Genomic DNA, 16,629 nt, shown 5'->3' with positions numbered 1-16,629 from the left:
TAACGTGTTAGCATCTCAACAATTAGAATATTTCCCCCTTGTTGTTGACCCTTAACGACAATCCTCCTGCAGTTTAAACTCAGTGCTTTTTGTCCTGTTATCAGGAGGAAAAGTGGAATGGTTGAGCCCCCTCTTTGTCAGAGATAAGTTTTAATATTTGCAAACTGGCAGCTTAGTCTCAGGGCTGTCGCAGGCAGAAGTATTTGCAAGTGTCGGGTGAACTGAAACCGCCTCTTGCCCAGTTTCTGCAAAGCCACACTGGAATTGTGCCAATCCCTGCTAGTCCGAGCCGATTAAGAGGATCAGTGCTGGCTGCACAGCCGGGCTGCTGCCAAATCCTGCTTACCAGATGGAATAATGCTGGGTTCTTGGCCATGCGATGCTGGCTATATTGACAGGGAAAGAAACACATCTTGCACAGTCGCCTTAAAAAAACACTCCTCTTGTGAACTCAGGCAAACGGGTGTTGAGCTGAGTAACGAAGGTGAACGCAAGCTTGCTGACGATCGGAGCTTGTGATGAAACTTTTAGATGACCTTGTCATGAACAGGAAAATCATGGCTAAGACATCTGCACCTACATGCCAAAAAGGTTATGAGAACTAGCTGTCACTTGATACAACATAATGACTACCCAGGAATGAGGTCATGTTCCTCAGCACGAAGAAGCCTCCAATTCCTACCTTATGCCTCTGGCACTCTGACCCTGGGTATATGATAAGGCACAGACTGGAGCGCTACCCCAGTGGTATCCTATGTGATGTGAGATCAGAACTCTCCTGCCACCATGTCTGGTTCTGGAATAGTGCATTGCTGGGTTGATTCTAATATGCTTCCATCTCTGCCCATTTGGGGCTGGTTGCTCTTACCTAATGTAGCAGTCGCTCACCTTGCCGAGAGAGCATGCTGAGGCCCAATGGTTATTTTGCTGCATCTTAATACTTATTGAGTGGTTTAGTGGCTCACAAGAGCAGGGCTTAAGATCCACTTTATTCTAAGAAGTTAAAAGAGCGGTCAGCATAAAAGCATCTCAAGAAGTGTTGAAGAGTCTGAAAGTGGAGGGCCTGTTTGTTACAATGGGAGGATTGCTGCCAAATAATGCAGGGTTGCCCCTTTTTAGAAGGCAACACTCTTGGTGATACTTTAGAAATATTGCTCTTGGGGATACTTTAGGAATAACCAGGAGAAACGCAGCAAAATGCCTTACCACTTGTACGTCCTCCTCTGAGAAGGTGTTGACCTTTGCTAACTTATATGAATCCATGATTCCTACAAGCACTAGTGGCTCTGTTCTTTGGAGAATGAGAAGAGAAGTGTTTCTACACCTCATCGCATGAGTCAGTCAACTCTGAATACCGACTGAAGCTCGAAAACAATCTGTGCAATTATCTGACAAGCATAGGATTTAATTTGCCTCCAGTTGCTACTGTAACCACACCTAATCCCTTGTCCAAACTTAATGTGGTCCAGTGGAAAGCTGACATTTCTCAAGAAAAGCCAAACCTAGTGTGCCAGAGAGTGGCACTAAGGTTTTGATCCAGAATGGAACCCCTACACTGGCAATTTGTGTAAACAAACAAACAAACAAACAAACAAACAAACAAACAAACAAATTCTACACATAAGGGTACAGCTACATAACTAATATAACATCTAATTTCACAGGAACAGGATTTAAGCCATCTTTTGCATCTGTGGCAAATAGTATAGGTTTGGGTTTGCACCTACTTAGTATGGAGGAAGTGAGACAAGTCTGACATACATGGTGTGAGGAAGAAATATAGCATTTGCTCGTGAAAACTGGAAACAGGATCCTTGGCTTTTAATGGAACAGGGAACTGGTGACACGATACTTGCATCCTGCACTGCAGATATGAGGCATCGCTCAGCACTCAGAGCTGCTGTGTTTACTGCTATGTATGTTTACGGGGTCATTAGCAGAACAGATGCGATTACAAAATTTTGACTGCTTATTCTTTTTCTGTGGGGGTCTGTCCTAAATACTTCTCTTGTCCTAAATCCAGCACTCTGCAGGCCCCACACCAGTTGTCTGTGCTTCCTGATCTTTTAAAAAAAGTCCATGTGTGGAAAAACCTCATTTTGTCTTTCTCTGGGCTTTCATTGAAGCAGCAGACATCTGGGAATGCTGCAGAGTAAAAACCACCAAAGAGAATATTCATAGAATGAAAGAAGGACATTCATCACTAGCAACCCATGCCCTCCTCAAATGTAAGGGAAGCAAAACCCAAACCCTGCATCTCGCCCACGAGTATTTCACAGAAATATTTTCTTCCCTTGAAATATTTTTCAACACCTCCCTCCACCCCTTAACAGAAAAATGTGGGAGACATATTCAGCACAGCACTAGAATAATACCTTGTAATTAAATATGACAGGTATTTTAAAAGTCATTCCATCGCCTCTGTAAGAACCTGCACATGAGCCAATAAGTTCTTTACCTTCTTATCAGCTACACCTTTTATGAAATTCAAAACTTCACTGAAATTCATAAAACACAGAATTTGGATTAAATATTAAGGTTCCTGTGGTTGTGGTTGTTGATTATAACAAAATCCCTTTCACATGTTTAGCTCTGAACTGGCAATTTTTTCTTGTTGTGCCATTCTTAGCTACCACCATTAGTCATTCCTACAATTTCTCACAATATACGTAGCCTTGTTAGCTTTTAAGCTCAATTTGTGGTGAGCCATCTCTGCTTATCAGTCCCATAATATTTACATGAGACCTACTGAAAATGTGAAAGCTGCAGCTGCCTTGATGTCTTGCCCTGCTCCAAAAAAGCTGCAATAATCCTGCATAGTGCAAAACTAGGCCAGTTGGAGATGGCAGTTTGAGATGAGCAGAAAACAGTGGGTAGCCAGGATCCAGGTAAGTCAGACTGGGTAAAGGTGACTCTGAGAAGGCTACACTTGAGAAAGGAACCTGGGACTAAGCCTAGAAGCAATGTAAGTTGCTTAGCAGAGGCCTGAGCTCACCTGGGCACCTAAATATTGACACAGAGCCCTGCTTAGCCTTAAAAGCATAAGGGTAGCAAGAATTCAAAGAGGGCAGTGCTGTGGTCTGTGGTGCTCCAAAGCTGGAATGCCTCTCACAGCACCCCAGGGAAAGAGGGGTCCTGGGCAGCTGGAGATATGAGGGAACGGTGAATTCTGGTGCCTTGGTTTAGCAGTCTAAATCCCCATCACCAGAGGAAAGTGTTGGATTTTCTTGTTTTGGGTGGTCTATTCAGACTAGAAGTCAGGCTGATGACCCTCCCTAAAAGTGGCTTCCCTTTCACCAGAATCACTGAGATCTAGAATCATCCACAGTTTCAGAATGGACAGCTTATGCAAAGCCCATGATGTGATGTGTTGTAGAGCAGGATATATGTAAAAGGCAGACTCCCTCTATAATACGTTGGCTCACAAACATAAATGAATGCACATGAAACTAGAAGGTAGAATCAAAGCAAAGGATTGATACAATACTGATAGAATGAAAATGTAACTGGAAGCATCTACAAATGTCCACAAGGCAATGGTTTTTGTCCAGTGGCTGTGTCAATGGAAGGCAGCTTGCCCAACCAATCTTCACCTTCCCCATCTCTTTCCTGCAGCCCCCAATAACCCCGAAAAGCTTATTCAAGGGGACCTACTGATCATTGTGGGTTGTGCCACAATGTAAGATGGGGGAATGAGGATGTGGGAATCTCCTAAACCAGACAAAGGAACCTTGCACAAGCAGAGCTCTATTGGGGAAAGGTCCCTTAGCCCAATTTTGTATCATTTCACTATCCGTACTGCACTTTCATTGATGGGGTCCATTGAAAACGGCTTCTCTATGCAAACCAGGAAGTGATCTCTCCAGACAATGGTATGACTTTTATTTTCTAATCTCAGTGGCTGCGATCTCCTGTGTGATGTGGACACTGTTAGGCAGCTGAATGTGCATGTGTACTCTGTCCTTTTCCCTCCCTCCTTCCCGCCCCCCTCAACGCAGCCCTGGGCACTGGCAACCCACGCTACGCTACTGATTTAGCCCGCAATGTCCCCCTGATCCTCTGAAGATTGCAGATGGTGGAGGGGAAGGACAGATGAGGGGAAAGTTGTCTTCCACTCCCAGAACCATTGGATACAACTCAGTGGATTTTCTGTGGGAAACGACCATTTGGTGCCAGGAAATTGGAAATATATATTTCCTTTTGTGGTTTTCACATATCCAGGGCACTTATCCAGGGCAGAGATGTTGCTTGACGATAGAGACACTGTTTAAATAAAAATATTATTTGTCCAAAACAACTTTTCCCACTGCGAATAAGATACTGGTGAACTAGGAAAGAAGTAAAGGCTACATTATAAATTTAAAAAGGTGGTGACAGGTCATGTGTAGATTGTTGTAGCCAAGTATAAATTTAGCAACCTGCCGCTGAATATTTTTGGAGAATTATTTCAGCTTGCCTGCAAGATGTTTGAATAAAATGGAATGGAAAAAGATGTATAATTCATTATAACCCCAGGATTTTCCCTAATGGCAACACATAAATGCCTCCCCTACCCAAATGGAATTATATAGGGCAGAATCTACAAGACAGCTCTCCTACAGGAGAAGTTCCTATAGTTGGGAGGAGGGAGGGGAATAAAACTGGCAAACTGTAAGGCTGGAAATGGAGCTGAAGGCTGTCTAGTCCAGGTTAGGATGTTGTTGTTGCAAACACCCCTAAAGCAAGGATGCAGAATCTGTAGCCTTCCAGACGCTGCCGAACTATAGTTCCCATCATCCCTTGGGAGTCATGCATGTTGTTTCTCTCCATTGCCATGTGGCAGCATCAGTAGTAAATGTTGCAATAGGAAAAAAATACAAGAGGCCTCCATATTTAGTTATAATGTACATCTAACTATTTCAAGTTTAATTAGCACTTGCTACAGAGGAACCTGCAAGCTGTTTACTGATTTAGCTTTGTAGCAGACTCCTCAAAGGTATACTTAGGGGTGGAGGAGAAATTTGGCTTTGTTTACATTTTAATGAGAATGTACCTAGTTCACACTTTTTGAGCCAATACATGAACTGAAACAAAGCTATCCTAAGAAACTCACTCTTCTCTGAATTTCATGATGCAGTTCTCTAGGAACGCACATGTCAGAGAGTCATGCATAAAAACACATTATACTAGTGAACATAGCATTCTGTTAAGGAAAATAACATGCAAAAGTGTATATTTCAGGCAAAACTCTGCACAAAAAAGTGTTTAATATGGTAAATTTGCACCAAAATGCTCATGAATTTTCATGAGGGTTTTTTTGTTTTTAATTGCAAATTTCTGCAGAAAGGAAGAAAATGAGAAACGAAGAGACCAGGAACTGACATATCTGCCCCCCTTACTTATACTTGATCTTAAAACGAATGTCCCAAAGGGTATTTCTGTTATAATACTGTGGCCGATGCTGTAACTGCTGCTTTTGTCATTGTTGTTACACAATTCTATGCACTGCTTTTGCAAATTAACAAAATTGTTAGCCAAAACGACAATTCCCTGTTCAAAGTGACTTGCAGTGTACTTGATCTTATTTATTTGCCCCTGATGGAGTGTAGGAATAGGTCTTGGAAGAGTTTGTTTTTAACAGGGATCATTATAAACCCTTTGTCCATCACTTTTGCAGGGGTTATGTTCTGGGTCTTCACACACCTATGTGAAACTTCATAAAGTGGGGAGCACCCTGAAAACACCCTTTAAAAGCCCTCTCTGACACTGTCTCTTCAATCCATACCAAAATACTGCATCCAAAATTATCCACAACTGGAATTAAAGCTCTTGGGCTGGCAGGAGGCTGGAGGATGCCCAGGAAAACTGCTGCTGCTGCTCTATCCCACACACCAGCTGTTAGACGGGGAGGCTGAGCAGCGTAAGCAAAGCCCTGCTGTGCCTCTGTCTCTTCGGGGCTTCCTTCACCCTCACTGATGTCCTCTTCAGGCTCTAGGAAGGGTCTTGTCACAAGGACTCTCCAGCTCTGTTCTGCCATTTCTGGATAGGAATTAAATTATTTTATTATTTCCTGGTGCCATGTGCATGCATAGAATATGTGTATGTGTGTAAATACCTGTAAGTCCTTATAGTCAGAGCTTTTTTCAACCGGAACTCAGTTCCGGCACCTCTCAGGTGGGTGCCATTGCCATTAAAAAATAACAAGGGAGGAGTTCATGGTGAATTCTGGCACCTCTTCTAGAAAAATAGCACTGCTTATAGTGCTATTAAAAGGATACAACGAGAGGACCTTTTCCGTGGTAGCTCTATGTCTCTAGAATTCATTGTCAACTCACCACACTCCAGCCCTGTAGAGTGATTCTGAGGACCTCTTTGTTTCAGGTGACCTAGACATGAATTATATCTTTCATTGCTGTAGTGCTCTTTGAACTGGAATAATAAGGGAAAACAATGTTTTCCTATTTGGGATTGAGCAGTGTTTTCCTATGGCTGATTCATTTAGTGCTGGGGTGTTTCGTACAAATCATCTTATATTTTATATTTTTGAATGTTCATCATGAAAGCTGCCTTGAGAGCGTTCTACCCAGAAAGGCAGCCTATAAATATTCTCAAAGTAAAATAAAATATATTCTTCATTTCTTCCAACTTCCATCTATACTCCACCTCTTTGCCATCCTGCCATTCAAAGCGGCAGACTTGGAGTTCTCAGGAGGTCTCCCACTTAGGCACTGACCAGACTGACACCTGCTTAGCTTTAGCAAGGGGTGCACTGTGATCAGTTGTGTGCCAGTTGACTTGTGAAAAAATTCCCAGCGATGCGATAAATAAACAAGTGATTTTAGGGACACATTTGGCCAGGGGTGGGTAACCTTCTTTGGCCTGAGGGCTGCATGCCACTTGTGCATGGGGCCATAGGCAAAGGTAGTCAGAGCACCAACATGAATTTTCCCACCCTGGCATTGTGTCTACCTACTCATCACCACTTATTGGCTTACTCCACAATAAAACTGTCTTGGTGCTTTCCAGTCAACATAGCACTACATTGGGAGGAAAGAGAAGATCAGTAGGGTTTGGATAAAAAATATGAAACCTTTGATCGTTTGAACTGAAGCCTTTGTTAGTGAGCTACACAGCTAGCTTGTAAGTCAGTTGTACAAAACATTTGCTTTTGTACACCAGCAATGATGTAAGGATAGGTGTCACTGTAACTACTTGGGTTTCCTTCCTTCCTTCCTTCCTTCCTTCCTTCCTTCCTTCCTTCCTTCCTTCCTTCCTTCCTTCTCTGACCATCACAACAAACATTCTTTGTATTATCAATTTCTAAAAAACGCTTTCATTCATGTAGGGAAAGACACTGACATTTCAAATCAGAATTCTCCTCAAGCTGCGCCAAAGCAGTCTTTCCCAAGGCACAAGCTATTGAAGAGCCTGGGTATAAATAACAATAAAAGAGAACAAAACAGATGGCCTACCTCTCCTTGTCCTCAGCCACGGAACATGCAAATTAATCTGAGAATGGAGAATGCATGAGACAACACAATTATTGACAGCAAAGGAACATAGTGTGTTGTTGGAAGATGTCTTATAATCAGTCAGAATTCAAACAGAATCATGTCCCTGTTGTAGATAGTGCTGAGCAAGTGGTTTTTGATATAGTTTGTGCTCACAAATGTGGGTCTTAATAGATCTAGCAGTCATATGCATGTATATCTTCTTTAGGGGCACAGAATGGCATGAGTGACCCCATATGACTCTCTTCAAGATTAAGACACCACTATTTGTCACCAGAGGGACAAGGGTGGTGCTGTGGGTTAAACCACAGAGCCTAGGAATTGCCGATCAGAAGGTCAGCGGTTCAAATCCCCGCGATGGGGTGAGCTCCCGTTGCTCGGTCCCTGCTCCTGCCAACCTAGCAGTTCGAAAGCACACCAGTGCAAGTAGATAGATAGGTACCACTCTGGCGGGAAGGTAAACGGTGTTTCCATGCACTGCTCTGGTTCGCCAGAAGCAGCTTAGTCATGCTGGCCACATGACCCGCAAGCTGTACACTGGCTCCCTCGGCCAATAAAGCGAGATGAGCGCCGCAACCCCAGAGTCGGCCACAACTGGACCTAATGGTCAGGGGTCCCTTTACCTTTATTTGTCACCAGGGCTGTCTTAAGCATATGCGGCGTTGGGGTGCAAAGATCCGCCTGGTGCCCCCTCCAGGTTGCCCGGTCCCAGGCACTCAGGAGGGCGGAGCTGGTTGGCTACCTTAGTGTCTCACTGGCTCAGTTGCTCCTGAACTCATGGCGCAGAGCTGCTCACAGCAGAAGAGCCTGCTGCGGTGCTCCAACCGACAGGCGGACTCTTCCCCGGACTCAACTCTCAGGCTCCGGACTCTCGGCCTGGCACCCTGAGAGACTGGCACCCAGGTGCCCCGCACCCATAGCGCCTATGAATAAGACGGCCCTGTTTGCCATATTAGTTTGTTGATCAGGCATTGACCTGGATAGATGAGTCCATTTACTATTGCATTTTACCCTTATTACATTTTAATATTATATGTGGGATTAAAGTTGTATACCCTCCCTATCCTACTTAGGAATACTTAGTATCATTTTTTTGTCTTCAACGAACACAGTTTCAGAGTTCAGCTCTGGAGGTCAGTATATCATTTGTTGCGACTTATATGGAGTCAGACCAATGATCCATCTTGTTCAGTATTGCCTACACTGGCTGGCAGCAGTTGTGCAGTTTCAGGCAGGAAGTCATTCCCAGCCCAGTCTGGAGATTGAACCTAGAAGCTACTGCATGCACAGCCATTGATCTATATGGCATACACAGAATGGACCCCAGTGAATTGCAAACAATGTGATTAATGGACAATTGCCTCGTGGATATGGCCCAAGAAACAACACAAGGAATGGGATAATCAGTCTTGGGGGGGGGGTGTTTTGGCCCTCTGCTTTCAGCCCAACTCATTTGGAAAGGACACAAAGATGTTAGGCTACCTCTGGCAACTGCCAGGGTCTTCCTATGGTGGCCTCAGACGATGATACTTCAAGCCACATGGGAACCCTGATATTTAAAGTTATGTTTATGGGGAAATGCTAATGGCTTATTCTGCCTCATTAACTTTGGTGCCATTAGCTTTGCAGATAAAAAGATTTCGAACTTAAATTCTGGGGAGCATCACTGACTTTCTTTTCTCTTTTAACAGTAAAGAAGAAATATTGCCAACGGCTGATGAAGACATATGGAATAATTCCAGGAGTTCAGGTATAAAACTCCATTCAATTAGTTCTTCCTTACCGCACATCTTAATTTTTAAAAGTAACAAAACGCCCTGATATATATGTGTGTGTGTCTCTCTCTGTGTTAACTCTTCAGAATCAGACATCCCCAAAATTCTTTATTCGCATGTGGATGATAATGAAATTCAACAACGTAAGGAAAATGTAAGCAGCAAAGATGTGGAACGTAACGAAGATGATAATGAAGATAATGAAAAAGAATTAGAGTTGTTGGTAAGTGTTGTGCATAATTCACTTAACGGTTTGATAATTTGAACCCATTTATTCCTCAAAGGAAGTTAGTTCTTCTCCAGCTTCAACAGTGCTGATAGGTACACAGAGATCTGCCATTGCTATGCCAACACCAGAGCTTTAACATGATTGGTGGTAAAAAGTGCTTTGATTCAGTCTATTCCATTATGTTCTGCTGCCCTTAATTCAATAACTTATCTCTTTTCTTCTTTTTGTCACAGGCGATAAGGGACAATTTGAGAGCCCTAGAAGACTATTTCAAAATCCTGTCTCTCTGGTCTCTGTGATCAGTGTACACATGTATACAATTTTTGTTCAGTAGACTTCCTTTGTTCTACATGTAGGCTGCCTCACACAGACTATGACTGGATGTAGATGGCTGTTTGCCCTGAAGTAGCTGCTTGTAAGCTCACCACAGAGCAGCAGCAATGATGTGGGGAGTCAGTTATCTTGGCATCCGGCCAATGGGTAAGGTGAATCATGCTGTACCCCACATCCCTGGTATGACAACTTCCTCCATTCTTCCTGCTAATGAACCTCTTTAAGACCAATATTTGTGCACACCTTGGTCATGAATCTCACCTGCCAGCTATAAAATATACATTCCCAGCTCCTCTGATTCATATCAATTCCCTTCTAAACGACAAGCATTTAACCTGTGTGGGTTGTCCAAAATAGGCTGCCTTGCATTTTGTGGGAAGAAATGACAGCAAGTCTGGAGCTCATATCGCTTGTGTGCACACAGCTAAATAAGTATGGAATATAATACTGTTTGTTTGAGAACACAGGAAAGCTGAAACCCACAACAGGACTTGCAGCCCTTTTGGACAGTGAGCAAGAAAATGAATTTTTCACATATAAGCATGACGACTCCCTTTCTCTAACTTTAGGGTAGTTAAGAGTTGTCACCCAATGCAGGAGCATTCACTGTCTGAAAATCAGCATCTTTGTAAATTTATTTTTTTAAACTTTTTTTTAAACAAAAAGACAGAAATAAGAAGCTGGGGTGGGGGAAATCACAGGATACTCTTAGCATTCCCTGAGACAATGAATACACTAAAATTTAACAGTTTTTAACAAGAAGGGAAAATCAAAGTGATCATCTGTACAATAAATGAAGAGTGTATATGTATGTCATTCAGATTTTAATTTACCTTATGTGCTGCGTAATGAATTAAACAATGGAGGCCTATAATAAATGGAAATGCAACCAAATCTTTGAAACCCATAGGCAATTGCTCACAAGACAGCTCGGCAGTTGACAAGTAACATGAGCCTTATGTGAGAAGAAGGGAAAATCGTAAGATTTGCATATAATTATTGAGATCATGCAAATGTCAGTTATGAGGAGGGAGAGAGAGGAGGGGGAAAACCCAGGCATCTCACTATTAAATCCTGACAGTTGGCATCACTGAAGAGCTCAGATACATTTGAGCGCCAGTTGGCAGAGGGTCATTAAAACAGAATTTGCAGAAACATTAGTTCCTTCACTTTTCTTTGAGTGACGTTTTACTATTAATAGTTTGCAGAGGCTTTGCAGAAAACATATTAATAAGAGTCACTGTAATGGGGGTATCTGCAGCAAGTGTAAATGTAATAAGGTGGCCCCCAAGAAGCTATCCTCTAATTGATTGGTATGAAACCATCAGCCTGAGTATTCGAAAGCAAGGAGAGAATGCCATGACAAGGAAATGCTGTTGAATTGTATAATGCAATATTTGGAGGAGAGAGAGAGAGAGGGAAGAAACTTACTCGTTCCTGGCCTTTCCTTTACTAACTCCTTTTACACTTTCTGGAACTCTCAAAACATTCCGGTATGCAGCCTGTAAAATGGTTGCTGAGAGGAATGAAGAAAAGGGAACCTTTAGAGTATTTCTCAGTGTGCAAATGTATCTTTATTTTACCGGACAATACCATTCATTCTCTAGCTTTGATATGCGGTGTCAATGCAGTCAGTTTAAAATAAAACATGCCTGGGAGGGAATGTGCTCTGTGAATGAATTAGCTTCTCTTGTAGAGAATATTCTCTTTTGGATTCATTTGTATGAAATGGACTTGCAGCTTACTGAGCTCATGAATAAAGAGGGTGGGGAGATGGGGGCGGGGGTGGAAGCGAGAATGAGAGGGGACTCAGGGCTATTTCATTTCTTGCTTTTACACAACCTTCTAACACCCTTTATTTTAAAGAGGACACGCAACATAAAATCTGTAACTGATTTGTTTTCTCCAAATCCGTCTTACTGAATACAAAACTTTCCTGATTAAATCCTTCCTTTTATATACCTAAGTTTATGTGTATGCACACATGCATTCTGATCATTTTTTTCTTATTCTGTTCTTTCAGCTAAGTCAGCACTTCACTAGAGCCAAGGATGAAAGGAATTTATACACAACCGAGCCAGTTAGATTTCCAAGTGAACCAAAAGAACTGGGGGGCGAGATGGACTCTGGCTTGCTTAGGCAACCTCTGGCGATAAGTTCACCTGAACATGCTTTACAAGACAAAGGTCTGCACAATAACCAAACATCTTCCACAGGAAATGATTTTTGTATGATACCCCCAGAAAAATTGACTGCACTGGACTCGGTAAACAATAGGGCCCAGACTTCAGAAAGCTTTAGTACCATTGAAACCCTTTCATCACTGGAGCACTGGTCTGGAACGAAAGAAAAAGAGACCGACCGTTTTACAGATGTTATCTCAAGTAAACATGGGGTGTGTCAGGCAGATGTTCAAAAGCATGAATCTGAAGATGCCTCAGGAAGCAAAACAACGGAGAGTTTGTTAATCAGAGAGGATAATGATGATCACCACAGAAAGGGGTGGGAAACAAGGCCCAAAATGGTACCCTTAGAGTATGATGAAGCCATTGAGTTAAAAGAGGAAGTATTGGAAAGAGTGGATGACAAGGTCAAGCCATTTCTTGGGCAACATATGCAAGAAACCTCTTCTCAAACTCTTGAATCAGTTTTAGAAAACATTGACAAAAAGGAATTCAAAATTGAGAGATATGGGAACAAAAAGGTGTATTTAAGAGGAGAATTTAATACCAATACCTTAGCTGAAGCTAATGTCACAGCAAGGTCTTTCACAAGTTCACATACCAAAGATGACATTGTAGAAGAAAAATATAAGTCTGAGTATAATCTTGATAAGGTGAAAGAAATAAAGTTGAGCATTTTAGAGCAATCTTCAGAAGAGGCACAAGCATGCCTTACCAACAGGCATGGAAAAGATTCCGCTGAAATACAAAATCAACAACCATTGTTGTTGACACCCAGTAACAATGAAGGCAGTACAATAGAGAAGTTTTCTCAAAGAGAAATGATGAGTCCTGGTGTGTTTGATGTAGCAAAAGATGAGGAATTACATGAATCCATAGATATATCATGGCTAAATGCTGGAGAAATCTCAGGCAAAAGAAATAAGCAGGAAAGCACAACTTCTGTTGTAGGTGAATTAAGTCAAAATTTAAAGGGAGCAGAGAGTAGTTACCCAGAAGACATTCAGACTACAAGTGGGATTTGCTTGAGCTACCCAAATTTGGTACAGGCAACTGATGCAAGTATATCCACATATTCTGCATCAACAAATGTAGAAGATGTCTTTGATGCTGGAGGAAATTTAGAAGAAGGGAAGCGCAGTCAGGGCTATGACCTAGCAAACAGAAAGATGTTGCAGGCAGAGCTGTGCCAAAGTGATCCTGGCAGGTTTACTGATGACGATCAGAGCAGCAGGGTCACATGGGGGGATCAAAGTTGGAGAGGCTTAGGAAGTCAATTGGCAGAAAAGGAAAGCGAAGCCAATGAAGGAGTGCAGGTGGAAGAGCTAACAGGTGGCGAAGCTATGTGGGGAATTAAAGACGATACAAGATGTTTGGATGTAACTCCCACAGATGAATTGTTTACCTGCCAAGACCCGGTGAGATATGAAGAGTCTTATGTAGTGGAGCATGATAGTATAAGGGAAGCAGAGGCAGTTACAGCCTCTTATATAATTAAAATGACATCAGAAAGCACTCCAGAAAAAATGTCTGCTGGTGAAAAAGCAGTAATTGTTAAGCTACCTCAAGAGACTGCACTAAGTGACAGGTCCACAGAGGAAAAGGAAACAGTGTTTGATATATATGAAGGGAGAAGTGATGGTTCACATTATCCTCTTTGTCAATGCAATACAGTGGGTGTATTATATGACACCAAATTTGAAGAGGAATCAGTTTCAGATATTTATAATGCACGCATACATGAAACGGTGCACGGAGAAATGATGTCAGTACGCAGTGCAAGCGGAAAGCTTGGTGGAGCAGAACATAGCACTGGGAATGATTCACCCCCAGATGAAATATTATGGACTTCTGCTGCAGAAGGAAAAGCCATTTCAGAGCAGGATTTATATCCTGAAACATCTCCGAAAGCTTTGCAGGGCCTACCGCAAGGCCTATACAACAAAGAGGCTGAAGAGGCAAGTGTCTGGAGAATGCTTCCTCGCGACAGTGCTAAAGCAGAAAGCAAAATTTCCCCTTCTGAGGTAATTGTTGCTGGCAGCTATTGCGAAAGTTCATCTGTGACATCTTCGGAAGAGTCCAGGGGAGCTCTTCCTGCTGAGGGGGGGCAAGTGTTGCATCCAGACACAGAAGCTTCAGTCGATATTGCAGCTGACTCAGAATGCAGCTTCACCTCAACTGGTGAAACAGCTCCCATGATTCCAAATATTTCTTTGGAGACTGAACTCCAAGAACTTCCTGAGAGTTCAGCAGTGCTGCCTTCTAGTGAGAAAGGGGAAAGTAGCACAGGTCTGTTTCCCCATCAGCCAGAGCTCAAACAGGAGAAGTTATTAGGGCCAACCATTTTAATTAGTGAACCCCTAGAAGAAAGAGAAGAGAGAATCTCAGAGTCTGAAGGTTTGATAACTGAAGAAACATTGAACACTGATGGGCTTGGCCACCAGTCTGTTTTTGGTCACACAGCAATTTCTGGCCAGCAAAGTGAAGTTTATAGCTTACCATCTGAGTGTCTCGTTTTAAAGCACATTGGTTACAAAATACTTTATTTCCTCTTGTTCGTTGTGTTTTGCGTCACTTTGTACCACTACGATTTAATTGTTTGCTTTGCACTCTACTTCTTTTCATTGTATTGGCTATACTGTGAGGGCAGGGGGGACGAGGAATCGGTAAAAAAAGAGTAGTATCAAGCTGCCAAATGTCTACATGAAGCACTTAACATTTAATATCAGTATATCCCAAAGCACAGCCATGTCCACACAGAACCAACTCAAGATCCCCCCCCACTTCCCTTGAAACAATGCTTAAAGGAATGTACATGGAGTTTGCTCCCTCATATAAGTAATTATTCTGCATAGGACCATTAAGTTTGGATCATTAAATACCTATATGAATATGAGTTCTGAAGCACATCAAGTTGAAATTAAATACAGCTGCTGCTCCTTTTCTGGTTAGGAAGATGTGAAGCTTGAGTCTCTTCAGAGTCTCTTACAATTTTATCGCGCTCATTTGTTTTGTAGTAAAGCTTTATTTTCTTTCTGAAAGGCTTTAAAAAAATGGTTTTATATAGCAAGTAAGTAAAGAGGGAATGGCATTATTACTAACACAGTAATAGGGCATGTCCACTTAGGAGTTTCCTGTATTTTATACTTATGCACTAAAATTGAAGGATGAGAAGTAGGCCCCACAAAATAAGGTATTGTGTGGCCAGGGAATTTTGCACACCATTCCTCAGTGTGGACTATATCATGTCCATTCATCCCACGATTTTCCTGTTTTGCTGGGTGAACAGATGGGAAACCAAAGCTGCAGTATTATTTGCAGGGATCTGATGCACCGAGTTGGAGCCCTTCTCTTCCTCCTCTTTCAAACTATGCAATGTGGACATGCCCTTAATATATTAATACTGACCATAGGCACGATCCACTGGGATGTCACTCTGCATGCACTGCTGAAATTGATAGGAGTTGTGCAAGAGTGCAAGGAATGTGCCCCATACGCATTTAATGATGTACAACTAGAATTAGCAAGCATATTTTGGGAGAAAAACTCAACTTTATGGGTTAAGTAGAGCCATCACCAGACATTGCCAATCAGAATTAAGAAAACATATGAGGAGGGTCATGCGGTCAAGTATGCCAGCTCTGCCCTTTGTCACCATTCTCATCTCCCTCCAAATTGAGGAGGTCAGTCTTCTGAAGCAGAGCCTTCTGCCCTCATGAAGGTTCACGTGTGCTTTAGAACCCTGATTTTCTAGCGTTCTAAAGAACAGAGAAAGATTCCATGAGTACAAGAGATCCCCCACTTCAGAAGATTGTCCTGTACACACCGGAGGGTGACAGAAATAGTGACAAGTGGGGGGCAGAGATACCCCCAACTCTGATGTTAACTTAATACTTCTTGATAATGCCTGAAGGAGGCATAGCTGGCTGCTGTTGTTTTTTCCCCAATGTGATGATATTAATTAATAAATGTCTGCACAGTTACAACTCTAGACTCCAGTGCAATTGTGATGTAACTTTGTATGTGTAAAAAAAAAAAGTGCTATGCAGAAAACAGGCTCTTGTTCACACCACAGAGCTGATATGGACTGATGTAGACTGAAGGATACAAATTAAAGCCTGGTTGTTTTTAGATATTGTTTATATATATATACATATATACATACTTTTTGTAAATGAAGACTGTGTAACGCAAGGGAAGAATTTCACTTAATTTTAGCATTATTCCAGTTGGACTTTCTGAATGATGTTGTTTAAACCATGTTGCTTTAGAAAGGCAATCCCAACAAGTGTTGAATAATAGTAATAATAAACAAATTTTGAATGGTTGGCTTGTGTGTGGATGACTTTGGAACCCCGCAAGATAATAATGAGTCCTAAGCCTTCTTGCTGCAAGGTTGAGGCTCTAAAAGTTTGGATCAGTTGACAAGCCTTGGCTTTGTGAAAATTATGGAAAAGCTAATAAAGAAAGAATCCATGAAAATCAGTTGCTTTGGTCATATTGGGCCAATCTTGAAAGAAAATTCTTTCTTTCTTTTTGTGGGAAGACAGGTAGATTTACCTTCTCTTGCCACAATGATTTGCATCAGTTGACAGACTCCAGACTCCATAACTGGTAAC

At 42.1% G+C, this 16,629-nt stretch overlaps 1 protein-coding gene across 1 annotated transcript in view; it reads left to right on the top strand.

Annotated features, from left to right (window-relative positions):
* The window catches only part of PPP1R3A (protein phosphatase 1 regulatory subunit 3A), a 30,027-nt gene extending 13,689 nt beyond the window's left edge, over positions 1 to 16,338 (top strand). Inside the window, exons 2-4 of the mRNA XM_083463350.1 lie at positions 9,182 to 9,240; positions 9,352 to 9,488; positions 11,851 to 16,338. Coding sequence (XP_083319476.1) covers positions 9,182 to 9,240; positions 9,352 to 9,488; positions 11,851 to 14,691 — 3,037 coding nt within the window. The 3' untranslated portion in view covers positions 14,692 to 16,338. The remainder of the gene's footprint in view (positions 1 to 9,181; positions 9,241 to 9,351; positions 9,489 to 11,850) is intronic.
* The last annotated feature ends 291 nt before the right edge of the window (positions 16,339 to 16,629 follow it).

The sequence above is a fragment of the Podarcis liolepis genome, assembly GCF_965112155.1.
Source record: "Podarcis liolepis genome assembly, chromosome: 10".
In the NCBI taxonomy this organism is placed as follows: Eukaryota; Metazoa; Chordata; class Lepidosauria; order Squamata; family Lacertidae; genus Podarcis; species Podarcis liolepis.
Note: the sequence above shows the minus strand (reverse complement) of the source record. Positions and strands in the feature narration are given on the sequence as shown.